The 25,121-nt window shown below is 36.2% G+C and overlaps 1 protein-coding gene across 2 annotated transcripts in view; it reads left to right on the top strand.

Annotated features, from left to right (window-relative positions):
* Window positions 1–25,121, top strand: part of SMURF2 (SMAD specific E3 ubiquitin protein ligase 2) — a 112,447-nt gene that overhangs the window by 64,478 nt on the left and 22,848 nt on the right. Inside the window, exons 1-7 of one of the 2 annotated variants that reach the window (XM_037069716.1) lie at window positions 7,427–7,528; window positions 8,014–8,147; window positions 10,022–10,087; window positions 15,406–15,490; window positions 18,050–18,133; window positions 20,375–20,577; window positions 22,855–22,939. In XM_037069716.1, the coding sequence (XP_036925611.1) occupies window positions 20,529–20,577; window positions 22,855–22,939 (134 nt within the window). In that variant the 5' untranslated portion in view covers window positions 7,427–7,528; window positions 8,014–8,147; window positions 10,022–10,087; ... (1 more) ...; window positions 18,050–18,133; window positions 20,375–20,528. Of the gene's footprint in view, window positions 1–7,426; window positions 7,529–8,013; window positions 8,148–10,021; window positions 10,088–15,405; window positions 15,491–18,049; window positions 18,134–20,374; window positions 20,578–22,854; window positions 22,940–25,121 lie in introns of those variants that run through there. The other variant, XM_037069715.1, reaches the window with a different exon arrangement.

The raw sequence follows: 25,121 nt of genomic DNA, 5'->3' as shown, positions 1-25,121 counted from the left end.
ATCATTAATTAATTCACAACTTCTCCTATAGGACTGAACATTTCCTTTGCATATTTTCAACAATGTCATTGGCTTCGTTTTCTTCTTGGAGATATCCCTTCTGGAGCCTTTATTTGTTTGCTCCAGTCTGGTCTGGTGGTTCTCTAAGACCTGCTGCACATTTGTCCTGGAACTTGCCTTTTATTGTTATATTGGGAATTTCCTTTGTCTACTAGTTCCAGTGACTTCCTGTTTTGTTTTTTAATGTTTGTTTACTTTCTTGTTTGGTGAAGTCTGTCTTTGATTGTTATCTTGAGAAAGAGTTCAAAGACAAAGCTATGGAAAATTACTTTGAGATCTTGCCTGAAAAAATATTTTGTCTTCTTACTTGATTGATAATTTGAGAATAGATTTCTAGGTAAGGCATCACTTTTCCTCCAAATTTTGAATACATCACTCCATTGTCTTCTAGGACAGTGCTGAATAGAAATATAATGTGAGCCACAAATGGCAGTTCATCTTTAATTTTAAATTTTCTTCTAGCCACATTAAAAAGAATTAAAAGAAACAGATGAAATTAAGCCTTATAATGTATTTTATTTAATTCAATATATCTAAAATATTTTTATTTCAACATGCAGTCAATAATAAAGAAATTACTGAGTTATGTTAGTTATGGAGTGCCTCAATTTGGACTAGCCACATTACCAGTACTCTATAGCCCCATGTGGCTAGTGGCTGTCATTTTAAAGTATTGAAATACTTCTATCAGCTTATTATCTGATACCATCTTGATTTTGTTCCTTCATGATTACTGTTTTCCACCAGAAGATTTCAGGGTATTCTCCTTACGCCTGATGTTAAATTTTTTGATGACAGATTTGGTGCGATGGATCTGATACACAGTGCTAGATAATGGGACCTTTTTTTGTTGTTATTCCACTTATTTTATGGTTTCATTGGTTGCTTCTTGTATGTGCCCTAATTGGAGATGATACCTGCAACCTTGGCATATTGGATGACTCTCTAACCAACTGAGATAGCTGGCCAGGGCAAATATAATGGGACCTTTTAATCTGGTTAAGAACTCTGTGGGAAATGTTTTCTATTATCAGTGGATGATTTCCTCTTCATTTTCCTTCTCTGGAACTCCTGTTATTTTTATATTATCCCTTGTGAATTGATCATCATTTAGTGGTCCTATCTTTTTTCTTCCACATTTTATACTAGTTTAAAAAATGTTTGTTTTAGTAAAAAATTAAAAACAATGATAAAATAGCTGCACTGTTTCTCCAACTTTGTTTTCCAGTATTTCTAATTATTGTAATTTCTGCTTTCACCTTTTTAACTTCAAAGATCATTTGTTTTCTGACTATCCCTTTTTCATAACTACTTCTTATTTCTTGGATGCACTAACTGATTAGAAAAGTGAATATTGCAGTCTTCTTCTGTTACTTGTATTGACTCTTGTTTCTCAGAGTTCCCATTTTTCCTTGTTAATTTGGTTTGGATTTCTGTCTTTTTAGGGAGGCACTTGAATGTTGATTGGAAACTCTGCCCATGGTTAGAGCTGGTCAATTCTCTAGGGTAAGCAGGTGTACCTTGGACATTTTTACTGTACATACTTCTCCCATCTCCTGCCTAGGGCTGTAATCTTGCATGCATGTGTTCTTGGAGCTGAACAGTGTTCACATTGCTAGGAGGACTCTTCATTCTCTTTATTAATTATGGAATTTCACCTCTTCCATCAGCCATGAATAGTATCCTGGAGTAGAGAACCTTTTAGAGGATAAACTTTTGGTCGGCCAGAGATGAAGATGAACTGGTCGAAGGAAGGGATTTGGTCGATCTTTCCATTCCTTTTAAACACTTTCACCAATCCTTCTGTTTTACCTCCACCATCACCATCGGAGTGTCTTGGGCTTCTAGTCTGGCAGTATTTCAGAGGCCTGGTGGCAGCAGTAGTCTAACTTTATGTCTGTTTCTTCCTTCAGGTTTAGGAAGAAACAATTTTTCCAGGTTGCTCATTCAGTTATCATATGTTAATTGTCCCGATATCTTGACTTTTCAAGTCCTTAGTCTTTTAAGCTTCATAGTCATTGTGTTTCACTCTTTGTCAACCTCAACTTTTCTTCAAAATGTTCCATTTGACTTCACCTACAAAAACTAGCTTAAGATCTTCCATCAAGTCCCTGACAGGGTAACTCAGTTGGTTAAGAGTGTTGTTTGGATACACCAAGGTTGTAGGTTCAATCCCTGGTCAGGGCACATACAAGACTCTCCTCTCTCTCTCCCTCTACCTTTTCTTCTCTCCAAAAACTGAATAAATTTAAAAACCCCACAAAAAACCTTATGCCTGACATCTCACCTACTTATTTTTAGACCATTAGCTCTAAAACTACCATACCCAGCTGAACTTTGGCTCTGGTCAGTTATTTAAATTTAGCCTTCTCAATTACATGGGACAAATACCATGTCTTCATTTCAACTCAATGATAGCTAGAGACAACTAAGAATTGTGTGTTCCTCTATGCTCCTCAGTACTATGGCTTAGTAACTCCAAGTTAACTTAATAAGCAAATAAACAGGAACTAAAGGGTAGGCAATAGGAGACTGCATAGTTTCCCACTTCTATCACTTATTGTGTGATTATCAGCTTATTATCTAACTCCTTATGCATCAATTTCTATTACTAATAAGACAATAATGCCTTTTGTCTAAGGACAATAATGCCTTTAGAGGACTGATATGAAGATTAAGTGAGATAAACATGTAAAGTGCTCAGACTAGTATCTGGCAAGTAATTTTAATAAATACATTATTTTAGATCAGAACATTTTTATTAGTTGGTTTGACCTTTAGGGGCTTTGAAAGCATAGCTATATAAGCTACTATCTGTGTAGCTTGACCAAACTTTAGAGTGCTTAATCAGATTGTTTTAAGCCATTTCTTTTTAGCTTCAATCAGATTTAAATTCAGCTAGAGACCCAGCTACAACAGTGAACAAGACATAGTCTTCCAAGCTTACAGCCAAGTGGTGTATAAATACAAATAATTAGGACACTATAAACAGTGTGTTAATTTGGGGAAATATAGGGTGCTGTGGAAATACATAGAACTTCATGTTGATTTAGGAGTTGTGGGGAGCCTCCTAGAAAAGTGGCATTTAGACTTAGACCTGAGTAAGAGTTAACTTCAAAATGGAAAAGGTGAGAAGGCTCTAGGCAAAAGCATCCTATGTGAAGACCCAAAGGTGAAAGAGAACATGACTCTGAAAACGGCTTAGAGAGGGCAACATTGGTGAGTTCACATAAGGTAAGGAAGGTGTGGTAAAAGAAAAGCAAAGAGAGGCAAGCAGGAACTAGCTCATGAAGGTCTTCAGAAGCTTATTAATAACTTTGAATACTCTCCTAAAAGCAGTGGGAGCAGTGAAAGGGTTTTCAGTAGGAAAATGCTATAATCAGAGTTATATCCAAGAATGAACACTTTGCCTATGTTGTAAAGAAGACCTTAGAGGAAGACAAGAATGGCAAAGGATACTGTGTCCAATACTATGGAGGAATCCAGCAAATAGAAAGTGATGACTTTCTGTTAAAAAGTGGTGATGTAACTTCTGGCCAAGATGGAGGTGTAGGTAGACACACTGTTCCTCCTCACACAACCAAAATAAGGACAACAAAAACTTAGAAACAAAATAACAACCAGAACTGACAGAAAATTGAACTGTACAGAAGTTGGAAGGGGGCTGAAAAAGACCCATTCACCCCGCTAGGTGGGGCGGAGTCTGAAGTTGAGCAGAGAGGGGCCACGGCACAGGAAACGGTGACACTGGGTGTGTAAGGCACCCCAGGTGTGCAGGCAGTGGCTGACAGACCCTGAGCATGGGGTGGCAATGGGCAGACCCAGCGAGGCAGCGATTGTGAAGCGGGGCACTGCATGCAAGGTGGCTGGCTGATCAGGCGGCCCCACATTTGTGGTCAGATAACTGGGAAGTGAGACAGACCTCACAACCCAGGGTCCCAGCGCTGGGAAATAAAGCTTCAAAACACTGATTGAAAGCACCTGTGGGGATTGAGGCACAGGGAGAGACTCCTAGCCTCACAGGAGAGTTCGCTGGAGAGACCCACAGGGTCCTAGAATGCACACAAGCCCATCCACATGGGAATCAGCACCTGAAAGGCCCAGTTTGCTTGGGAGAAGTAGGGGAAGGGACTGAGGTCTGACAGACAAATGAGCAAGCGCCATTGTTCCCTCTGGAACCCCGCCCCCACATACAGCGTCACAACCCTGCAACTTGGATTTCCCCACCCTGGTGAACACCTAAGCCTCCTTCCCTTATACGTAACAGGCGTGACAAGACAAAAAAAAATGGCCAAAACGGTAGAACAGATCAAAGCCCCAGAGCAAATATAACTAAGTGACGAAGAGATAGCCAATCTATCAGGTGCATAGTTCAAAGCATTGGTTATCAGGATGCTCACAGATCCTGGTTGAATTTGGTCACAAATTAGATGAAAAAAATGAAGGCTATGCTAAGTGAAATAAAAGAAAACGCACAGGGTACCAATAGTGATGGGAAGAAAACTGGGACTCAAATTCAATGGAGTGGACCAGAAGGAAGAAAGAAACAGCCAATCAGAACAGTATGAAGAAACAAGGATTCAAAAAAATGAGGAGAAGCTTAGGAATCTTCAGGACATCTTTAAACATTCCAACATCTGAATCATAGGGGTACCAGAAGGGGAAGAGGAAGAGCAACAGGTGGAAAAGTTACTTGAACAAATAATAAAGGAGAACTTCTCCAGTCTGACAAAGAAAATAGACTTCCAGAAAGTCCAGGAAGCTCAGAGAGTCCCAAAGAAACTGAATCCAAGGAAGAACACACCAAGGCACGTCATAATTACATTATCCAAGATAAAAATGAAGGAGAAAATCCTAGAAGCAGCAAGAGGTAACGATACAGTCACCTACAACGGACTTCCCATCAGACTGTCAGCAGATTTCTCAAAAGAGACCTTGCGGGCAAGAAGGGGCTGGAGAGAAGTGTTCCAAGTCATGAAATGCAAGGGCCTATATCCAAGATTGCTCTACATCCAAGATTGTTCCAGCAGAGCTTTCATTTAGAATGGAAAGGCAGATAAAGTGCTTCTCAGACAAGGTCAGGTTCAAGGAATTCATCAGCACCAAGCCCTTATTATATGAACTGTTAAAGGGACTTATCTAAGAAAAAGAAGATAAAAATATGAACAGTGAAAGGACAGCAAATTCACAATTATTAACCACATCTGAAACAAAAACTAAGGGAACAACTAGAACAGGAACAGAACTACAGAAATGGAGATCACATGGAGGGATAGCATGGGAGGAGGAGAGAGGGGGAAAAGGTACAGAGAATAAGTAGAATAGAAGGTAGGTAGAAAATAGGGGGAGGGCAAGAATAGTATGAGAAATGTAAAAGCTAAAGAACTTAAGACACGTATTGATAAAGAACTTATCAATAACTGAGCTAAAGGTGGGGAAGGTAAGTGGGAGAGGGTGTGCGGGGGAGATGAAGGGGGAGAAATGGGACAACTATAATAGCATAATTAATAAAGTATATTTTAAAAAATTAAAAAGTAATGTAGATGGAGTGATACAGATATTCTAAAGTTTTATTTTTTATTTAAAAGATTTTTTTATTTTTTAGAGAGGGGAAGGGAGGGAGATAGGGAGAGAAACAGTGATGTGCAAGAGAAACATTGATAGGCTTCCTTTCACACACCCTCAACTGGAGACCTGGCCTGCAACCCAGGCATGTGCCCTGACAGGGAATCAAACGAGTGACCTTTTGGCTCACTGGCTGGTGCTCAGCCCACTGAGCCACACCAGCCAGGGCCTAAATCTTTTTCAAAATATTTTATTTATTTATTTTTAGAGAGATAGGACAGGAAGGAGAAAGAGTGGGAGAGAAATATCAGTGTGTGGTTGCCTCTCATATGTCCCCTACCAGGGACCTGACCTGCAACCCAGGCATGTGCCCTGACTGGGTATCAAACTGGTGACCTTTTGCTTCACAGGCCTGTGCTCAATCCACTGAGCTACACCAGCCAGGGCCTAAATATTTTTTAATACTGCCTTAAAACCGAAAAGATTTTTTGATCCCCCCCAAAAATGAAATCATACTGTATCTTGGCTCACAGGCTGTGGCTTGCTGACCCCTGCCTTAGGCTCCTTTCTTTCCTAACCTTGCTACTGCAGTCTTTCTCAACACAGCAGCTACAGTGATCTGGTTAAAACATATTTAAAATCTTGTTACTCCTCTGCTCCAAATCCCCATTGACTTCCTTTGTTACTTGGAGTGAGAGCCAGAGACCGTACCATTGCTGAGAAAGAGGCCCTTTATGATTTGTCCCCTGTATTGGTTAGAGCAGGCTAATTGATACAATAGGCAACACCAAATTTTCATTGGCTTAATACAATAGAAGTGTATTTTATATGTAAAGTCCATTTGGCAGGGAGGTGAGACACTGTCAGACAGTCAATTACGAATAAAGGCTGACAGAAGTTTTTGTTTGCAGCGTATGGTTTCAAGGTCTCTATGGGCCTTGACACATAGCCTCCCAACAGGACTTAAGCAGTGGCAGGCTGCTCTAAGACCTGAGGGAACCAATATTTTAGCTTATCTATAAGTCAAGCTTCCCAGCTGGGAAACTGATTTAAAAAAAAATATTTGGGCCCTGGTTGGTGTAGCTCAGTGGATTGAGTGCCGGCCTACAAACCAAACAACTGCGGTTTGATTCCCAGTCAGGGCACACGCCTGGGTCGCAGGTCAGTTCCCAGCAGGGGAACTTTCCCCTCTAAAGATAAATAAATAAAACCCTTCAAAAAAAAAAAATTTGGTTTGGGGTATCTAGCTATTTAATAATACGTGATTCTGGTTCTAGAATTTTGACATGTCATGTGGTTATTTCCCATGTTCGGTCTATTTGAAAATTGGTACATACATATTGATTGATATTTTAGTCATATTTTTCATTTGCAAGCAACAGAAATGAGATTTAAATTGGCATAATTTATTTAATAAAAGGTAATATAGTAGCTTGTATAATTAAAAGTCCATGGTGGTGGGCTTGCTTTAACACAGCTGGATCCAGGGGCACAAATGTGGCTTTCATGTTCTTCATGTAAAGGTTTAGGCTTTTTAATGTATTAAGTCAGTTTTCCTGAATTTACTGCTTTGTTGAATGACACATTAAGGTCAAGGTTGCTGGACCAAAAATTTGACCTCTTAGAGTCATTGAAATCTAATTAAGGTTCTACTGAGAGAATTATGTTACTATATTTTTGCATGGGATGACACCATGTTAACAATTGGCTGTGGTAGAGCTTTTACATACTTGCAGGTATATGCACAGACAAGTATAGTAACGCTTTTCCCTGCTCTGCTTGTCTGCAGGCAGTGAAGTGAGATCTGCAAGAGTCCTGCTCGCTCAAGGCCTGCATACAGGAAAGAAGCAGGGGAAAAGCGTTACAGTCAGCTTTTGTTCTACAGCATTTTAAAACATAACAGGTATGTCAGATTTTTGGTCTGTCAGCCTTGACATTGCCCCTTGAAAATGAACTGAGTACTCTCTGAGTAGTAGTAGTAGTAGTAGTAGTAGTAGTAGGTCATATTATAGAAATGTATTTAAAATGTGCCTGTAATAAAAGTTCTTAAGAAGTTTTTGTTCTTGGAAAGAAATAACTATAAACTCCGTAGTGTTATTTGACACCAGCAAGTAAAATTGTTTTTTCACTAACAAAACTTGTTACTCAGCCTTAGAATGGCAGGTGGGATAAAGGATATATTAAAAATTCTTTTTACATTTTAATTTTAAGATTATTTAAAAAGTTTAAATTTGATCTTGTGGGTTGATTGAACTCAAAACATGTTTTGCATTACCTATCCATACTCTGAAACGTTTGTGACTCAACTACAAAAACAAAAGAAAAATGTTACACTAACTACTACTGGTAATTGTCAAGTTACCCATGAAGTAATTTTGGGTTTTTTAGGTACATTGGAAAGTCTGATTCAGTTACGATCAGTGTGTGGAATCACAAGAAGATTCATAAAAAACAGGGTGCTGGATTTCTTGGTTGTGTGCGTCTTCTTTCCAATGCCATTAACCGCCTTAAAGACACTGGTTGTGAGTAGATACTAATACTTTTTAAATTTTACATATATACATGTTTTGGGGATGAGGCAGTTGTCTAAAAACTTATGTGTATGTTTGAAACACTGGTTAAAAATTCCTGGTCTAAATTTATGTTTTAGACTTAAAACAATGAAACATTTTAAATATGTGAATCCTAGAACTAAATTGGAGATGATGCTTAGTTACTAGTGAATATGTAAGGGTTAAGAAATGATTCATTTCCAGAAGAATAAAAAGAAAGGTATCAAAGTACATATGCCTTTATTATTATTTTTAAAAAATTTCTTAGTGTCCTTCTCTGGTTTTGGTGGATAAAGTGAATTTTATTTAGGTGATAAGAGTGTTTAAGGTGGCACTTAATAGGTAATTAGTAGTAAATAAAAATATATAAAACTGGGAAAATTTAAAGTTACAGAAAGGCAAACATTATTTTGAGTATAAGACAGTTGTATTAACTTATTTTTCTGTAGCTTATGTTTTACCAAGCTGGGCATTGATGAAAATTAGACCAAGATCAAGACATTAGAAGTGATTTCCATATTGGATTGACAAGTTGACGTAGCATATGTATAATTCATGTAATCAGGGGACATAGCATCTTTCTGGGTGTGTTTCCATTGGGACAGAAATGGAAATAGCTTTTTGAATAGAATTTTCTATTTCTACAGAATTCTTTTTTCAACATAATATAAAAAATATTGTTAGCTATTGTCATGGGATTTTAGCCTAGATGTATTACTAAGCAAAAATTCACATATAATCCAGTTAATGAAATTAATAAATAAAGAAGAAAGTAAATTTAGCTTTGAATGTTAGATCCATTGAGATGATCCCTGTTAATGTAGTATTACTGTACTATAGCCCAGATATATAATATTGACCTGCTAAAAAGAAAAAGGGGGAAAACTGAGATAGAGTTTCCTAGGGGAATTTTAAGGGAACTAAGAATTTATGTTTTTGGATCGACAGGGTAACCAACAGGAGATAGAAGACATTGGGATTGGAAAAGGTCTAGCATATGAAAACAAACTGTTTTTCTTACCCACCCCAGCAGGAAGACTAAAAACTTATAGGTCATGTGTGTAACCTTATCTGTGGCTTAGTTTGGCCAACATGTATTGAACCTTTAAGTACTGTTCAAAATCCTGGTAATGTGAAGCTGAGAAAGGCTTAGATTCTAACCTCTTGGAAGCAAGAGCAAAGGCCTCCTGGCAAAGGGAGCAAGACACGTTGAAAGGACTGAACAGAGGAGGAACTACCTGTCCAAGTCCACTGTATAGCTGAGTAGTAGTGTCCGTTTACTTTGCAAAGGGAAACATGTCTGTATTTTTGGCCAGGTGCTGTAGTTGGGGGATATGGATATTTCTTTCTGCTGCTGTGGATGTTTGATTGCATTAATTTATTTGACCTTTTGATGTGCAGTAATAGTTAATTTATCAAACATTTATTGAGCATCTGATATTGTTGTGGTGAAGAATTTTTATAAAGACTGTGATACGGTCTCCTTTTATTAATTCATAATTTATTTAAGTAGATCGATGGCATATAGCTGTAAAAGAATTGAGGTGTAAGTGCTGCAATCAAAGTAAAACCAACATGCTGAGGGTGACATTGTTCCCTGCTGTAACTGGCCAGGCCAGTATTATATCTGTTTTGTAGATGAGGCATGAGAGAATGAGTTGCCCCTAAATGAGTTAGTAGCAGAACTGACTCAAAACATTTGTTTCATCATTAAAACACGATTCATTCTTTAAATGATAGGCTTGATTTTCAATGGATTGTGGAAATTTACTGTTAATAGATGTTAGTCTCTGATACCAGCTTTTTAAAAAATTGCTTTTGTTATTGTTATTGATTTAAAATAGATCAGAGGTTGGATCTCTGCAAACTTGGGCCAAATGACAATGACACAGTTAGAGGACAGATAGTAGGTAAGTGTGGAACTTGAAGTTACATGAATTTTGGTTTCATTCAAGCTGACCTAAACTCTAAATACCTTTTAAATCAAGGTACAACTGTCATTTTATTGTGTTGGCATGAATTAAATGAGTCATATGAAATGTTTCAAACCATGGATATGGGATTGAGGCTAACTTAATTTTTAAAAAATTGAACAAACTATAAAATTGGAAAATGAAGGCTTCTGATGTTGTGAAGAATTATTGATCCTTTAGAAAAGAATTAATTTAAAGTACCGTATTTTGCCATGTATAATGTGCCCCCACAGTTTCTTTGCATTATGCACGAGATTATTATACTCACGGTATGTAATCATTATACCCATGTATAGTGCACATCCTTATTTTTTTCACAAAAATTTGGGCAAAAGGGACTTCTGGCCAAGGTGAAGGTGTAGGTAGACACACAGTGCCTCCTCGTACAACCAAAAGAAGTACAACAACAATTTAAAAACAAAAAATAACCAGAACTGCGAGAAAATCGAATTGCATAGAAGTCTGACAACCAAGGAGTTGAAGAAGAAACATTCATCCAGACTGGTAGGAGGGGTGGAGACTGACAGCTGAGTGGAAAGGACTTGTGGCAAAGCTGTGGCTGGCTGACCCAGTGAGGTGGCAGCTGGTGGAGCTGGTGGTCCCACATTTTCCAGCAGATACACTGGGAGGAACAACTGGGGAGAGAGACCCCACAACCCAGGGCTCCAGCGCAGGGAAATAAAGCCTCAGACCTCTGATTAAAAACACCTGTGGGGGTTGAGGAGGCAGCGGGAGAAATTCCCAGCCTCACATGAGAGTTCCTTGGCAAGACCCACTGGGTCCTGGAACATACACAAACCCACCCGCCTGGGAATCAGCACCAGAAGGGTCCAGTTTGCTTGTGGGTAGCGGGGGAAGTGACTGAAATCTGGCAGAGAGCGGAGCAAGTGCCATTGTTCCCTCTCAAACCCCTATCCCACATATAGCATCACAGCCAAGCGACGTGGATTGCCCTGCCCTATGAACACCTAAGGCCCTGCCCTTTACTGCTTAACAGGTGTGCCAAGACAAAAAATGGCCCAAATGAAAGAACAGATCAAAGCTCCAGAAAAAATAGAACTAAGCAACAGATAGCCAAGCTATGAGATGCATAATTCAAAACACTGGTTATCAGGATGCTCATGGAGTTGGTTGACTGTGGTTGCAAATTAGATGAAAAAATGAAGGCTATGCTAAGTGAAATAAAGGAAAATGTACAGGGAACAAACAGTGATGGGAAGGAAATTGGGACTCAAATCAACAGTGTGGACCAGAAGGAAGAAAGAAACATTCTACCAGAATAGAATGAAGAAGCAAGAATTCAAAAAAATGAGGAGAGGCTTAGGAACCTTCAGGACATCTTTAAATGTGCCAACATCTGAATCATATGGGTACCAGAAAACGAAGAGGAAGAGCAAGAAATTGTTGAAAACTTATTTGAACAAATAATAAAGGAGAACTTCCCCAGTCTGGCAAAGGAAATAGCTTCCAGGAAGTCCAGGAAGCTCAGAGAGTCCCAAAGAAGTTGGACGCAAGGAGGAACACATTAAGGCACATCATAATTACATTACCCACGATAAAAATGAAGGAGAGAATCCTAGAAGCAGTAAGAGATAATGATACAGTCACCTACAAAGGAGTTCCCATCAGACTGTCAGCTGATTTCTCAAAAGAGACCTTGTGGGCAAGAAGGGGCTGGAAAGAAGTATCCCAAATCATGAAATGCAAGGGCCTACATCCAAGATTGCTTTATCCAGCAAAGTTTTCATTTAGAATGGAAGGACAGATAAAGTGCTTCTCAGATAAGGTCAAGTTCAAGGAATTCATCATCACCAAGCCCTTATTATATGAACTGTTAAAGGGATTTATCTAAGAGAAAGATTAAAATTTGAGCAGTAAAATGACAGTAAACTCACAGTTATTAACAACCGAACCTAAAACAAAAACAAACTAAGCAAACAGCTAGAACAGAAACAGAATCACAGAAATGGAGATCACATGGAGGGTTATCAGCAGGGGAGTAGGAGGGGGATAGAGGGGGAAAAGGTACAGAGAATAAGTAGCATAAATGGTAGGTAGAAAATAGATGGGGAGGTTAAGAATAGAATAGGAAATGTATAAGCCAAAGAATTTACATGTATGACCCATGGACATGAACTAAAGGTGGGGAATGTGGGTGGGAGGGGGTGTACAGAGTGGAGGGGAATAAAGGAGGGGGAATGGGACAACTGTAATAGCATAATCAATAAAATATATTAAAAATAAAAATAAATAAATTTTGGGCAAAAAGTACACATTTTATACAGCAAAATAACGCTATACAAATGAAGTGGAGGACTGAGACTTTATAGATAATATTAAAGTTTTCTGAATATAATTCTCAAATGGTTTTTGAGTAAATATCGAATGCTTTTTCTAATGCCTTACAGTTTTAAAATAATTGTGCTAATTGAAAAGAAAACAGAATGAGGAATGGTGGGAAAAAAAGAATGAGCACTAATTGGAAAAAGGGAGAAATTGTTATCTTAGTCAAAGCACTTAGTGGGCTAATGGACTATCTTGAATTAACCCAGAGGAGGGGCATTCTGTAAAATTTCCTGAGACTTATCTTAGGAATTGATGGGTTAAGATTTGATCAAGATACATAGCAGAGGTGGGCTGGTAAAGAAGAAAAAAGCAATTGGAATTATACCACTTCAATGTAGAGCAGAATTTAGAATGGGATGATTGTATTATGATCCCACCAAACAGGTTTCAGTTCCCACAGGTACTTGAAGGACCTCATTTTATAAGGCAATGAATTGGGTTTATAGTTAGGGAATTGCCAGAATAGCAGCATAACAAAAGCCCTATTGCAATTATCTCAGGGAAGTGATTATCTTGCAGTGTTATTGATAATTCCTGTCATTCTTAGGTTGAGAAGGGAGTAAGAAACTTAAAATAAACCCTGGCTTACAAGACTTCCTACTTTATTCAATTTGGTCTGTTATGCAATGTTTACCAACTAATGTCTAATAATAACAAAATAGTTTTAATAGGTATAAATTCACATTTATAAAAATAGCAGACTTTTCTTTATTAGTGGTTAGACATATACCTATTGGAGTATACTGTATAAAAAAGAATGTTTTATTTTAAAATGTGTGTATACTGTGTATTTTTTAAAATTTAAATCTCTTGTGTAAATTTGTATTCATGATAGAGTTAGTCTGGACTCAAACATGCTTTAAGATCCTACAGTTCTATCATTTAAGAACAGAATGAGTTCTAGTTTTGTAATAGCTTTTTTGGGAAATGGAGAAACATACACTAGAACACTAACTATAAAAAATGTATATTCCCTTCCAATATACTTTTTATGATTTTAACTACAGTGAATTAAAATTTTTTATTTTGCTTTCACTTACTGTAACCATTATTCATGTTTATAATCAGTGATTTTTAGAGGATGAATTATATTAATAGATCAGAAGTTAATCACTGGACTGTCAGTTTTTGTTATTATAACATTAAAACTTACAAAACATTTTTGTACACTTGGCTTTATTGGTTTTTTTTTTGAATTGTTACCTTAGAAAAAGGTCCCAGGTGACGTGTTGTGGAATTATGCACCTGAAATCTCTATGTAATTTTGTTAACCAGGGTCACCCCAATAAATTCACCAACAAAAAAAGAAAAATAAAAAATCTCTCATTGAGATGATTGATTCAAAGGCTTCAAACCCTTTTCCTTCCATTTACAATTGTTAGTCAATTCTTTCCAACTCTTGTGAGGTATTTAAAAAATTTTTTAGATAAAATACAATAAAAATATAGACAGACAACCTAAGGTGCAACCATAATGTGCTATTGTTGTAACCTTCATGTGCACCTTTCCTCTTAGTTTTTTGAAAATGAGAGCTTACCATGCAGACTTGTCCATAACCTGTTTCAATCTATTAAACTTTTTTTTTTGTCCATGGATACATTTCTATAGCACTTAAAATTTTGTATGGTAGTCTGTCATGGGCAAATAATTAATTTAACCAGTCCCTTATTGTTGGGCATTTAAGTTGTTTCTGATGTTTAGTATTAAATGTAGATTTCTATGACTCATTTCACATATCGCTGGAATAAGGCTGTCTAAAAGCAGAATCCCATCTAAAAATTGCTTAGCCTTTTGTAATACAGCATTCTGGAGTTGTACACTGAGGCTCATGAAATCCTTTAGCTTTGAACCTTAGTATTTTTCTAAACAAAGCTAGAAGAAAATAAATTGTTTCTGCTGTGATTGTATTGCAGTAAACATTTCACTTAGCCTTTCTCATAAAAACTAATTAATTTAGTTTTCTAGTACACTTTGAATACTTATGTTTTCTTTACTTTCACTGAGCAGGTGTGTTATAGTGTTGTCTCCTGTAAACAGAACGATGTGTTAAACTTTCTGATTTTTCAAAATTTTTACAGAGCAGGAAAATTTCAGAATTTTGAGACACTTCCTAGAATGAAGGGTTTTAGGACATCATGCCTTTATGTAGTATTTTTTAAGTTGGGCTGTAGTCAGTTTTTTGGTACCTCTTCTAACTTTTGGGAGAGTTGCCAAAAATAGAATAAAAGAGTAATAGAGCAGTGAGGACTTCAGGCATCTTATTTAACCAAACTTCCTCATTATTTAGATTGGGATTATCTCAACCTCAAGAAAGTTAGGTGTTTTGTTCAAAGTCACAGTGCTAAACCAGATGGGATAGCCTGATTTAGAGTTCATGTCTCTTGCTGCCAGGTTTTTAATAGTAGTTTTATACTACACTGAATAATGATGGATATCATTATGGATGAATAATGAACGATGGTTTAACTCATGGTATTCAGGTCTTGCCCTGTTGCCAGGATCTAGTGTATTTTTTTTAAAAGATGGGTTAAGAATTAAACTGAGATTAATGTGATCTTTTCACATTCCTTTGTACATGTATATACCTTTTATGTATTCTGCCTCTTAAGTGCTTTATGCCTTGCATTGCCCAGTATGATGGAAAAAGGTAACTAGACTCTTCTCTGTGAACCTTTTAAGGTAGGAAACCTTAAAATTCTAGTGTCATTCCTAAAGGAAAAAATCCCATGGGAAAAGAAATTACAGAAGTTAGTAGAAATTAAAGAGTTTATTCAGAAGTATTAAAATAAGCTAAGCCAGATGACTTTTTAAAACATGTGTATATTTATTTATTTATTTATTTATTTATTTATTTATTTATAATTCTTTATTGTTCTATGGCTCCTAGTAATGTTTTTGTTGTTTAATAGTAAGTCTTCAGTCCAGAGACCGGATAGGCACAGGAGGACAAGTTGTGGACTGCAGTCGTTTGTTTGATAATGATTTACCAGATGGGTAAGCTACAGTCATTAGAGAAATATGCAGATAATATCCTTGTAATAATGAGAAATAAGTTGGTGTTTTTGTATAGTTTAAAAATTTGCTGATTCCAGAATCTAGGTTTTCCTTCCACTTGGAAAATTAGTGTTTTTGTCATTAATTTATAAAATAAGCCATTCATTAGTTGTTAAATTTGGTTAAGAGTTTTGACTAGGAGACAAACCAAATTTCTTGACAAATAGAACTCTCCTGTAAATATTATACTTCCAAAAGAAAAAACTTTTGTTTGATTAAATTATTCAAAACAAGGCAAGTGAATGCTGAATCTGAGACATGCTGAATCTGAGACATTTCTCTATTAGAAAGATAGGATAGAGAATCTGTATAATATTAATTATAATGTAGTAACATTTATTGAGCATACATGTGTCAGATATTGTTATAAGCACTTTAATACATTTATTTCATTTAATTCTCATTGCATGTGATTTTGGAATTAGGTCATCTGGTATCCAATTCTTAGTCTTTTGCTTATTACTAGCTTTATGAATATGATCAATTTATTTAACCTCTGTAAACTTTGGTTTATATTTATAAAAGAAGATGATAATAGTACATATGCCGTAAATTATTGTGAAGATTAAATGAAATCACTTGTTTGAAGCACTTAGCCCAATGTTTTGCATATAGTAAGTGCTTAATAATTAGCTACTCTTATTACTACTGCTACTATCATTGTTACCCTCACTCATCTCACAAATTAAAAAACTAGAACTGAAGGCGTTAAATAACTTGCCAAAGGCCACATGATAAATGGCAGAGCTGGAATGTAAATTTAAGCTTTAATTCCAAAGCTCTTTGTCACTTTCTCTATCTTTGTTAATATTAGTTCTGACACTAGTCAGAATTTTATTTTATTTTTTAGTTTCAAAGTATTTTTAATTAACTTCAATGAGGTATTACATATTACTGTAAATTTTATCCATCTAAAGTATGTAATTGGTTGAGTTTTGAGTTTATTTTTGACATGAAATTTTATATCCAGCCTGTGGTATTTGTTCATTTTGTTAGAACTGTTAAAAATCACTATAATTTAAGGCCCTGGCTGGTGTAGCTCAGTGGATTGAGCGCGGGCCGGCGAACCAGAGGATCGCGGTTCGATTCCCAGTCAGGGCACATGCCTGGGTTGCAGGCCAGTTCCCTGCAGGCCAACTCCCAGCAGGGGATGCACGAAAGGCAACCATACATTGATGTTTCTCTCCCTCTCTCCTTCCCCTCTAAAGATAAATAAATAAATAAAATCTTTAAAACAAAACAAACAAAAAAATCACTATAATTTAAGTTTGTTTATAGATCACTGTAGCATCTTGATATATATGTTAACTTTCATGGATGTGAGGTAGAGTATGGTACTTTTGAAGGGGGAATTTAAGGTGAACCAACTAATCAATACTGGGAGATTACAACAATGTAAGTCTCAAGCAGTCTAAACTTTCTTTTTTTTTTTTAAAATATTTTATTTATGTATCTTTTTAGAGGGGAAGGGAAGGAGAGAGGAAAGAAACATCAATGTATGGTTGCTTCTCGTGCATCCCCTGCAGGGAACTGGCCCCTGCCAGAAACTGGCCTGCAACCAAGCATGTGCCCTGACTGGGAATCGAACCGCGATCGTCTGGTTCGCAGGCCCGCGCTCAATCCACTGAGCTACACCAGCCAGGGCTCAGTCTAAACTTTCTTTACATTATTATACTATAATTGTAATCACAGGGGGAAAGAAAGAACCTCTTAACATCTCTTTATTTTTATATTTTTAAGGCCCCCCCAAACATTTGCCAGTGCTTTTAGTGGAAATATTAACATTAGCACATTTCTACAGTCATTAGACTTTTGTTGTTATGTGAATTAATAAGAAATTGAGGGAAAAGTAGCATTGTTGCTGTTTAAAAAGTTAAGTAGGCTAAATGCTTTAAAAAGTTTTTATAGCCCTGGCTGGTGTAGCTCAGTGGATTGAGCATGGGCCTGTGAACCAAAAGATCGCAGTTCGATTCCCCGTCAGGGCACATGCCTGGGTTGCAGTCCAGTCCCCAGCAGGGGATGCACGAGAAGCAACCATACATTGATATTTCTCTCCCTCTCTCCTCCCTTCCCTTTTAAAGATAAATAAATAAAAACTAAAAAAAGTTTTTATATACTTTCCTAGGTAAATTGAATTTTTTAAAAATTATGTGATTTTTATTTTTAGTATGGCCTTCCCTCACCCCCTTGATTCTGCAGAAGTTAGCGTAATTTAATTGAGTATTATTGACATTATTGAAAACTTCTCAGAGTTTGGTTGATGGAAAATACTACTCACACCTCAGTGTAAATATTTTAGAAGCTTCAGAATTCCAGAAGATATATTGTACATTAAAAAAAAAAGTTGAAAAAATTCTTTCAGCATTCTTTGTATTGCTTTCAGTTTGTCATTCTTGATTCATACTCACAACGCTCTTCTTGGCTTGGTTATTACACTAAAATATTTAGTATCCACATACCTACTAATTAATATCTAATCTCTTATCATTTTTATTTAAGCTGGGAAGAAAGGAGAACTGCCTCTGGAAGAATCCAGTATCTAAACCACATAACAAGAACTACACAATGGGAGCGCCCAACACGGTAAGAACATACAAATATCTGTCCATGGCCTATGCTGTTCATGCTCCTGAAGTCATCCCTTTCGGTTTAACTACCACCTTTACTAGATTTTCTGTCTTGGTTTATACTGCTCTAGATCAGTAGATCTTATATTAAGTGCCATTATTTTTAAAAAGTAATTTTCAGTAAAAATTATTTAGCAGGCTGTCCTGTTGTTATAGCTGCTGGGCCTGTAATGGTACTGAGAAAATATTTATTAAATGAGTTAAATGAATAAATTGAGAAGTTATCCTATTTCTGGGACTCTCTTAATTTTTGAATTTTTTGAGTCCATTATTGATTGGTTATAACAAAATATATATACAGAATGTACACTTATTCAGTCCTGTAGGGGGATGATTACATTTATTGCTTCAAGTAAGGTCTGTGATCAAGATAAGAACCAAATGCACGGAAACCATATGGAGGGGCACCTGACTTAGAGTGGAGAGACAGGGGGTAGTGGAACTTGCAAAGGAAAACTCTGAAGGAGTGGAATTTCTGCATTACATCCTGAAAAATGTCAGAATTTAGCTAGGTAAGGGGAAGGTGATGAAAAATGTTCAGGGTAGCACTGTGCTCAGCATTTGGGCGGTAGGTAGCGTTGAACAAGGTGGAAAGACCTTCATGGAACTTTATGTATAAAGACATAGGAATGCAAGATATTTTTGGAAACTCCAAGGCAGTGCTTTATAAGTGGCTAAAAATGAATAGGATAAGTGGATAAATTTTTTATCATTTTTATTTTCTTTTAAGTAGAATAAAGTTTGCCCTGACCAGTATGACTCAGTTGGTTGGAGTGACATCCTGTAACTGAAATGTTGAGAGTTTGATTCCTGGTCAAGGCACATGCTTAGGTTACACTATCCCCAGTCAGGGCATGAATGGGAAACAACCAATCAATGTTTCTGTCCCACATCGGTATTCTTCTCTCCCCCTTCCCCTCTCTCTCTAAAAGCAATGAAAAAATGCCCTCAGATGAAGACTAAAAAGACAAACAAATAAAGTTCAATAAAAAGAAACATGAGTTTATTTGCTACCTGTACTTAGTGTTTGTTTTGCCCCCACCCCCACTTTTCTTCCTGAGCAGGACTGGCTGGCACTAGACATAGAATATCAAATGCTTCTCATTAGCTATACATACTTTTATTTACTAAGAAGTAATTGCTTAACTCAGTGAATCACAAAGTTTTCTCTGATGTGATTCTTGGGTAAAAGCTTAGCTCATGTTGCCATTTTAAAAAATGCTTTTTTGAGAGTTGAATTTCTATTATTAAACTGCCAAGGTTTTTATTGAAGCCAGATAGCCCATTTTTATTGTACGAGTGTAAATGAATGTGTCAGTGTCTTAGTGAAATCCATTTCCTCCTAACTCATTTAACTGATAAAATAGACTTTAATTTCCATATGTGTAAAGCTGATTGCATTGTAAATGTTATTTTGAAAATTAACTCTTGATTATCCTCTTAATATTTATTGAGCTACTCTTATATTCATTTATATGTGCCAAACACTATTCTGGGTGTGGGGGATATGTGTAGTGGGAAACGAACTAGGCACTCTTGTCTCTCAGTAAATATTCTACTGCTGGTAGACAAAGACAAGGATGCAAATAATAAAAATACCGGAAATAACTGCTATGCTGAGGAGTTAGGGTGATGCGCTATCAAATGCTTGGGTGACTCCTTTAGATTCAAATGTCTCTTAAGGCCACATTTAAGGTAAAGCTGTGATTTGAATGACCAAAAAAACCCAAAACCAAAACCAAAAAACAAATGGGGCTTGGCCTAGAAGAATGGGAGAAAAAAGCATTTTGGGTGGAAGGAAGAGCTACTGTCTAGCACTAAAGTAGATGACCTTTGCAAGTTCAAGGGACAGAGAGAAGCGGTGTGGGAGAGTGGTGGGAATCAGGTAGGAGAGGGGGGCTATAGCTAAGTGAGGTAGGGCTTTGTGAGCTAGGACTCACATCTAAAAATCAATGTGGATTTTGTGTAAAATGTAATTAAAATCGACACAAAGTGATTGAAAGACATAATTGACTTTCTGCTTATCACTTGAGTTTCATTGTGCTTGGAGACTTCAGGCTTTTATTCAGAGTTTTTGAAACCATTATATTTGTATTAATCATTCCATTTTCTTATAAGTAATTGTTACTGCAATACATGCATTGTCTAGAGAGCTCTACTGAATTGAGTAACTTTTTTCCCCTGTTACTTTCCATAGACCGGCATCTGAATATTCTAGTCCTGGCAGACCTCTTAGCTGCTTTGTTGATGAGAACACTCCAATTGGTGGAACAAATGGTGCAACATGTGGACAGTCGTCAGATCCCAGACTGGCAGAGAGGAGAGTCAGGTCACAACGACATAGAAATTACATGAGCAGGACACATTTACACACTCCTCCAGACCTACCAGAAGGCTATGGTATGACAACTAGCAGAGAGAAAATAAAGTGTGGTTTACTGATTTCAGCTTGCTAAGAAAGCCGGAAAATCAACTTTTAAAGAAGTTATTAATCTGGGTTTAGGAGTTCTGCATGAAAATAAAAGTAAATGTAAAACCTCCCAACTTTGAAAAGTCTTTCAAGTGGTAGAAGACTACCTGACCAACAGTTTGACCTTGGGCTAGTCCTTTAACCTCAGCCTTTTTGCTTTTTTATAATGAAATGAGATGAATGATACCTCTCTCTATCACAAAAGTATTAATGAGGAGCATATGAAACAATATGAGACTTCTTTGTAAGTAGGCCCCGTATAAAGGTAAGATGGTATTGTTATTGATAATGGTAATCTGAAGTCAGGCCTGAAATGTAATTTTCTAGACATACATATTTAGAAATAACTTCAAAAGCATATTTCTGATGGTATTTATATATTATATATGTATTGTCTATCATTTTGGGTTATTTGAATAATGGGGTGGTTATTATAAATGATGTAGTCATTTCTGTTTGTATAAAATTATTATAATCATATAACTTCCTGAATTGTATAATTTCATGTGGAAGGTGATATGGATCTTCTAGGTGAATACAGAACTTTCTAAATTAATTACAACTTGTGAACTCTGGTAGGTAGTATGAACTCGTTCTCTCCTTCCTTGCTAAAATGCTAACCAGTTACATACTCCTCTCAACAGCCTGCCCATATAAACTGTCCTGGGCTGCTGGTGACACCTAATGACCAACACTGGGAACTGCCTGATCTAACTTTTATTTTTACTGTAGGGTGTTTTTTAAACTGTTCTGCAAATACATGATTTTAACTTCATTTTTAAATGTATTTTAATTCTTAATTTAAAAAAACTCAATTTGTCCATTAATTGTGCTGTGCTGCATGGGTGAACTTACAGCATAGCTTGGGCTTAGGAAAGGGGCAGATTCGGGTTTATACCCTGGCTTTGCCACATCATATTAGTTGTGTGATAGTGGGCACATTATTTAACCTCTTTGAGTCTCAGTTTTGTGTTCTATAAAATAGGGAAAAAGTGCCAACCATGCAGGTTTGTTGCAAAGAAATAAATGATAATTTCATGTGAAGTGCCTGGCATCGTGTCTGGCATAAAAAGCACTTCAATAAACTTTAGCTGTTATTATTAATATTCAGACTTCAGAATAAAGTGTTTCCTGCCATTTCTCCTTAATTGAGATTATAAGGCAAGCTGTTTGGAGTGGGGGTGGTTATACTTTTATAATATTTGTATGATATGGATTAAACATTTTTTTAATCCAACCAAAACAGGGTAAAGAGGGTACCAAGGCTAAAATTATTGCAGTTCTTATCTATAATCAGTTTTAAACATTTTTATGTTTATAATTTTAAAAGGTTTAAATTCATTGACTTAGATGTAGGCTATAAACAAATTAAATTTATACTAATAAATATTAACAGTAGTATTATCATTTTATATGTTGGAATTTTTCATTAGGTATTGTTTAAGGAAAAAGTCTGTTGCTTAAAAACATGACTATATAAAGACCTAAAGCCACCAGTGAAGGGACCCTTTCACATATTTCCTCCCGTGGCTTTCTCCTTTCTTCCCTAGGGCTTTGACTTACTGTCATCTTTGACTCTTTTTCCCCACAGTATGCACGCTGTGCTTTAGCCCTCCTTTCTAAATTGATTACTCTTCCATCTTTGCCTGCTTTTGACTGTAGAGTGTCTCCCCTGCGTTCCATCTTTTCTGCTTCTGTTTGTGCAGATGTAGTGTTGAGAGTACACCTCTCTCAAGAAAATCACCCCCCACAAGTTTTGGTGTAAAATTGGCGTAATAAAAAACCATTACTGTCCAGCAAACCCTTTGAAAGTTTCTGGAAGTACCTCAGAATCTTCCTACTTGTATGGCCTCTTTCTCTGAGCCTTCTTTTGTTCCCCTCAGGGTTCACATTTAAGACAAATAAAAGATCATTTCTTCACGTTTGTTTTGTTGAATGTTTGATACTGTCACAAACTTGTTTTCTATTTTGCATTGCAGTGTGGCTTTAGATTAGTTGGCCTGTGACCCCTCGTCACTATTGATAAGATTGTTTCCAGGACAAAATGTATTCTGAGTTCAGAACACATGATTTGTAAAGCAAGATTTTTGTAGTAATATATATTGGTAATTTGGATAATTTACTTATTAGTAGTCTTGTGTCTATAGCTGTCTTTGGTTTGGACACTTTGAATATGTTTTTATTATTAGTGTTTCTTAATTTTGCAGAACAGAGGACAACACAACAGGGTCAGGTGTATTTCTTGCATACTCAGACTGGTGTGAGCACATGGCATGACCCAAGAGTGCCTAGGTAAGAACGTATTCTAAGTACTCTCCACTCCCTTGAATATCCATTTTACCTAGGATTTCTTAGATTATTTGATCTTCACCTTCTTAAAATAGTTTATTTAAAAGTTTGGTTCTTTCTAACATTCATGTCCGTTTGATGTTTAGTATAAAGTCCTACCTACTTCTCTGTAACCCTACCCCAGTGCCCTACCCCCAGCCAGCCCTCAGTCCCTCTCCACATTCCCCTTTTCAAAAAATCTGGGCAACAATATGGGTTTTAGGAGTTTGAAAACAGACTGAGGGAAAAAGTACAAAATCTAACAAAAGACATACCATACATTTTCGTAAAGGATAGAAAATTGATATTTCTGGGTAGGCTTTTAAAAAATAGTTTATTTTAACCTTATAAAAGTGTATTCAATGTTCTCTTATGTGTTCCTTAATTAAGTTTCACTTTAATATAGAAAAGAAATATAGCATAATTAAGTTAAGTTTCTATTAAATGCCAAATTTTGTGTATTTGAACTACAGGCATTCAGTGCATTTACCTGAGTTTTTTCCCCCCCTAAAGCTTATACTCAAAGCTCTACTTGTCAAGATTCATGTATTTGAATCAAAACCAGATGTCACTAGCTGATCTTGGATTGCCTTGATACCTCCACTTTATTTATAAATAAAACTATAATAATGAAACTATTTTACTTTGTCATAGAGCTTAATTAGATTCTTTTAAGGGCAGCAACCAAAGAAATATGATATCACTAATTATTGTAGCAAGATTATAATTTCTGTGTCTTGGTAATATAAGCTGTTAGTTTAAAAATAGTAGAGGGGAGGAAGTTTTTTATTAATAAGCTCATTGGAAAAAAATCCATGGCCTGTCTTTTAGCAAGAAGACTTTTATTATGTAAAATATGAAAAGAAGTGTTATGGATTCTATTATTCCAACTGAAGGTCAATGATCAGCTTTTTAATAAAATAATTTAAAATCATTAGAAGGAAATGTATAGACCAAAGTGATTTTTAAAAAACTAAATGTTTTTCAATAGTTAAAGTAGATCTTGAGTTATCTGTTGAAAGAATAGTATGTAAGCTGGCATCAGAAGATGAAATAGATTTTGGCAGCACTGTTGGTAATATGTTCTTATTCCTAAGGAAATGTCAGTTTTTCATTAATGATTATATGGTTTCTATAAAGGTTTAAGAATATTTCATGTGTACTGGCTGCTGTGGCTCAGTGGACTGAGCACTGGCCTGTGAACCAAAGGGTTGCCAGTTCAATTCCCAGTCAGGACACGTGCCTGGGTTTGGGCCAGGTCTCCTGTAGTGGGTGCACGAGATGCGACCACACATTGATGTTTCTCGCCTTCTCTTTCTCCCTCCCTTCCTTTCTCTCTAAAAATAAATAAATAAAATCTTAAAGACTATTTCATGTTAAGTATTGAGTAATGACTTTATGAAATTATGATATGGGCTCTTTTTCTTTAGTCTTTATACTTCAAATTGTTATCTTAAAAATCATATCTTTATATCATCATATATCATATCCTTTGTTTTTGGAGGACCCTTTAGTAAACATACCATTTATATGGAGGATCTTTTATCAAAGGAGACTGTAAGCATTTAGATTCTATTAAAATATCATCACTATTCAAAGACATTTATAAAATAGTGTAACTCACATACTTTATTTAAAGATATCCAGTAAGCTTAGGTTTATCTGAGAAGTCCCATTTCATCAAGTTTTACATATCTCTTTAAAACAATAATTAATGCCATTACACACTGACTATGTAGTCTTGAAATACAGTATTACTTTTTATGGCTGTGTAACATTCCATTTTTCTTCAGTCATTTTCCAAATGGAAATAAAGATTGTTTGCAGTTTTCTGTTCTTTTAATCAGTTCTTTAGAGCTTCCCCCCATCCATGTATGGGGAAAACCATCCATGTATGACTAGATTTATAAAGTTCTAAATAAAATGATATAAAATTAAATTTTGCATTATATCAAAAGAATTATTCATTCTTTGATTTCAATATTTGCTTTTCATTTCTGAAAGTCCCACTTTAAAAATCTATCTGTTTATGCTTAATAATCTCTCACTGATAGTTTGCCTTTGTAATTGTTCCCTTACTTTTTTTTTTTTAATGTTGCATGTCATTGCTGCTCTCTCACTGTTTGATCTCTGGCAGTACTCGGGA

Source organism: Sturnira hondurensis, unplaced genomic scaffold (assembly GCF_014824575.4).
Source record: "Sturnira hondurensis isolate 20B ecotype Veracruz unplaced genomic scaffold, ASM1482457v3 Scaffold0018728, whole genome shotgun sequence".
In the NCBI taxonomy this organism is placed as follows: domain Eukaryota; kingdom Metazoa; phylum Chordata; class Mammalia; order Chiroptera; family Phyllostomidae; genus Sturnira; species Sturnira hondurensis.
Note: the sequence above shows the minus strand (reverse complement) of the source record. Positions and strands in the feature narration are given on the sequence as shown.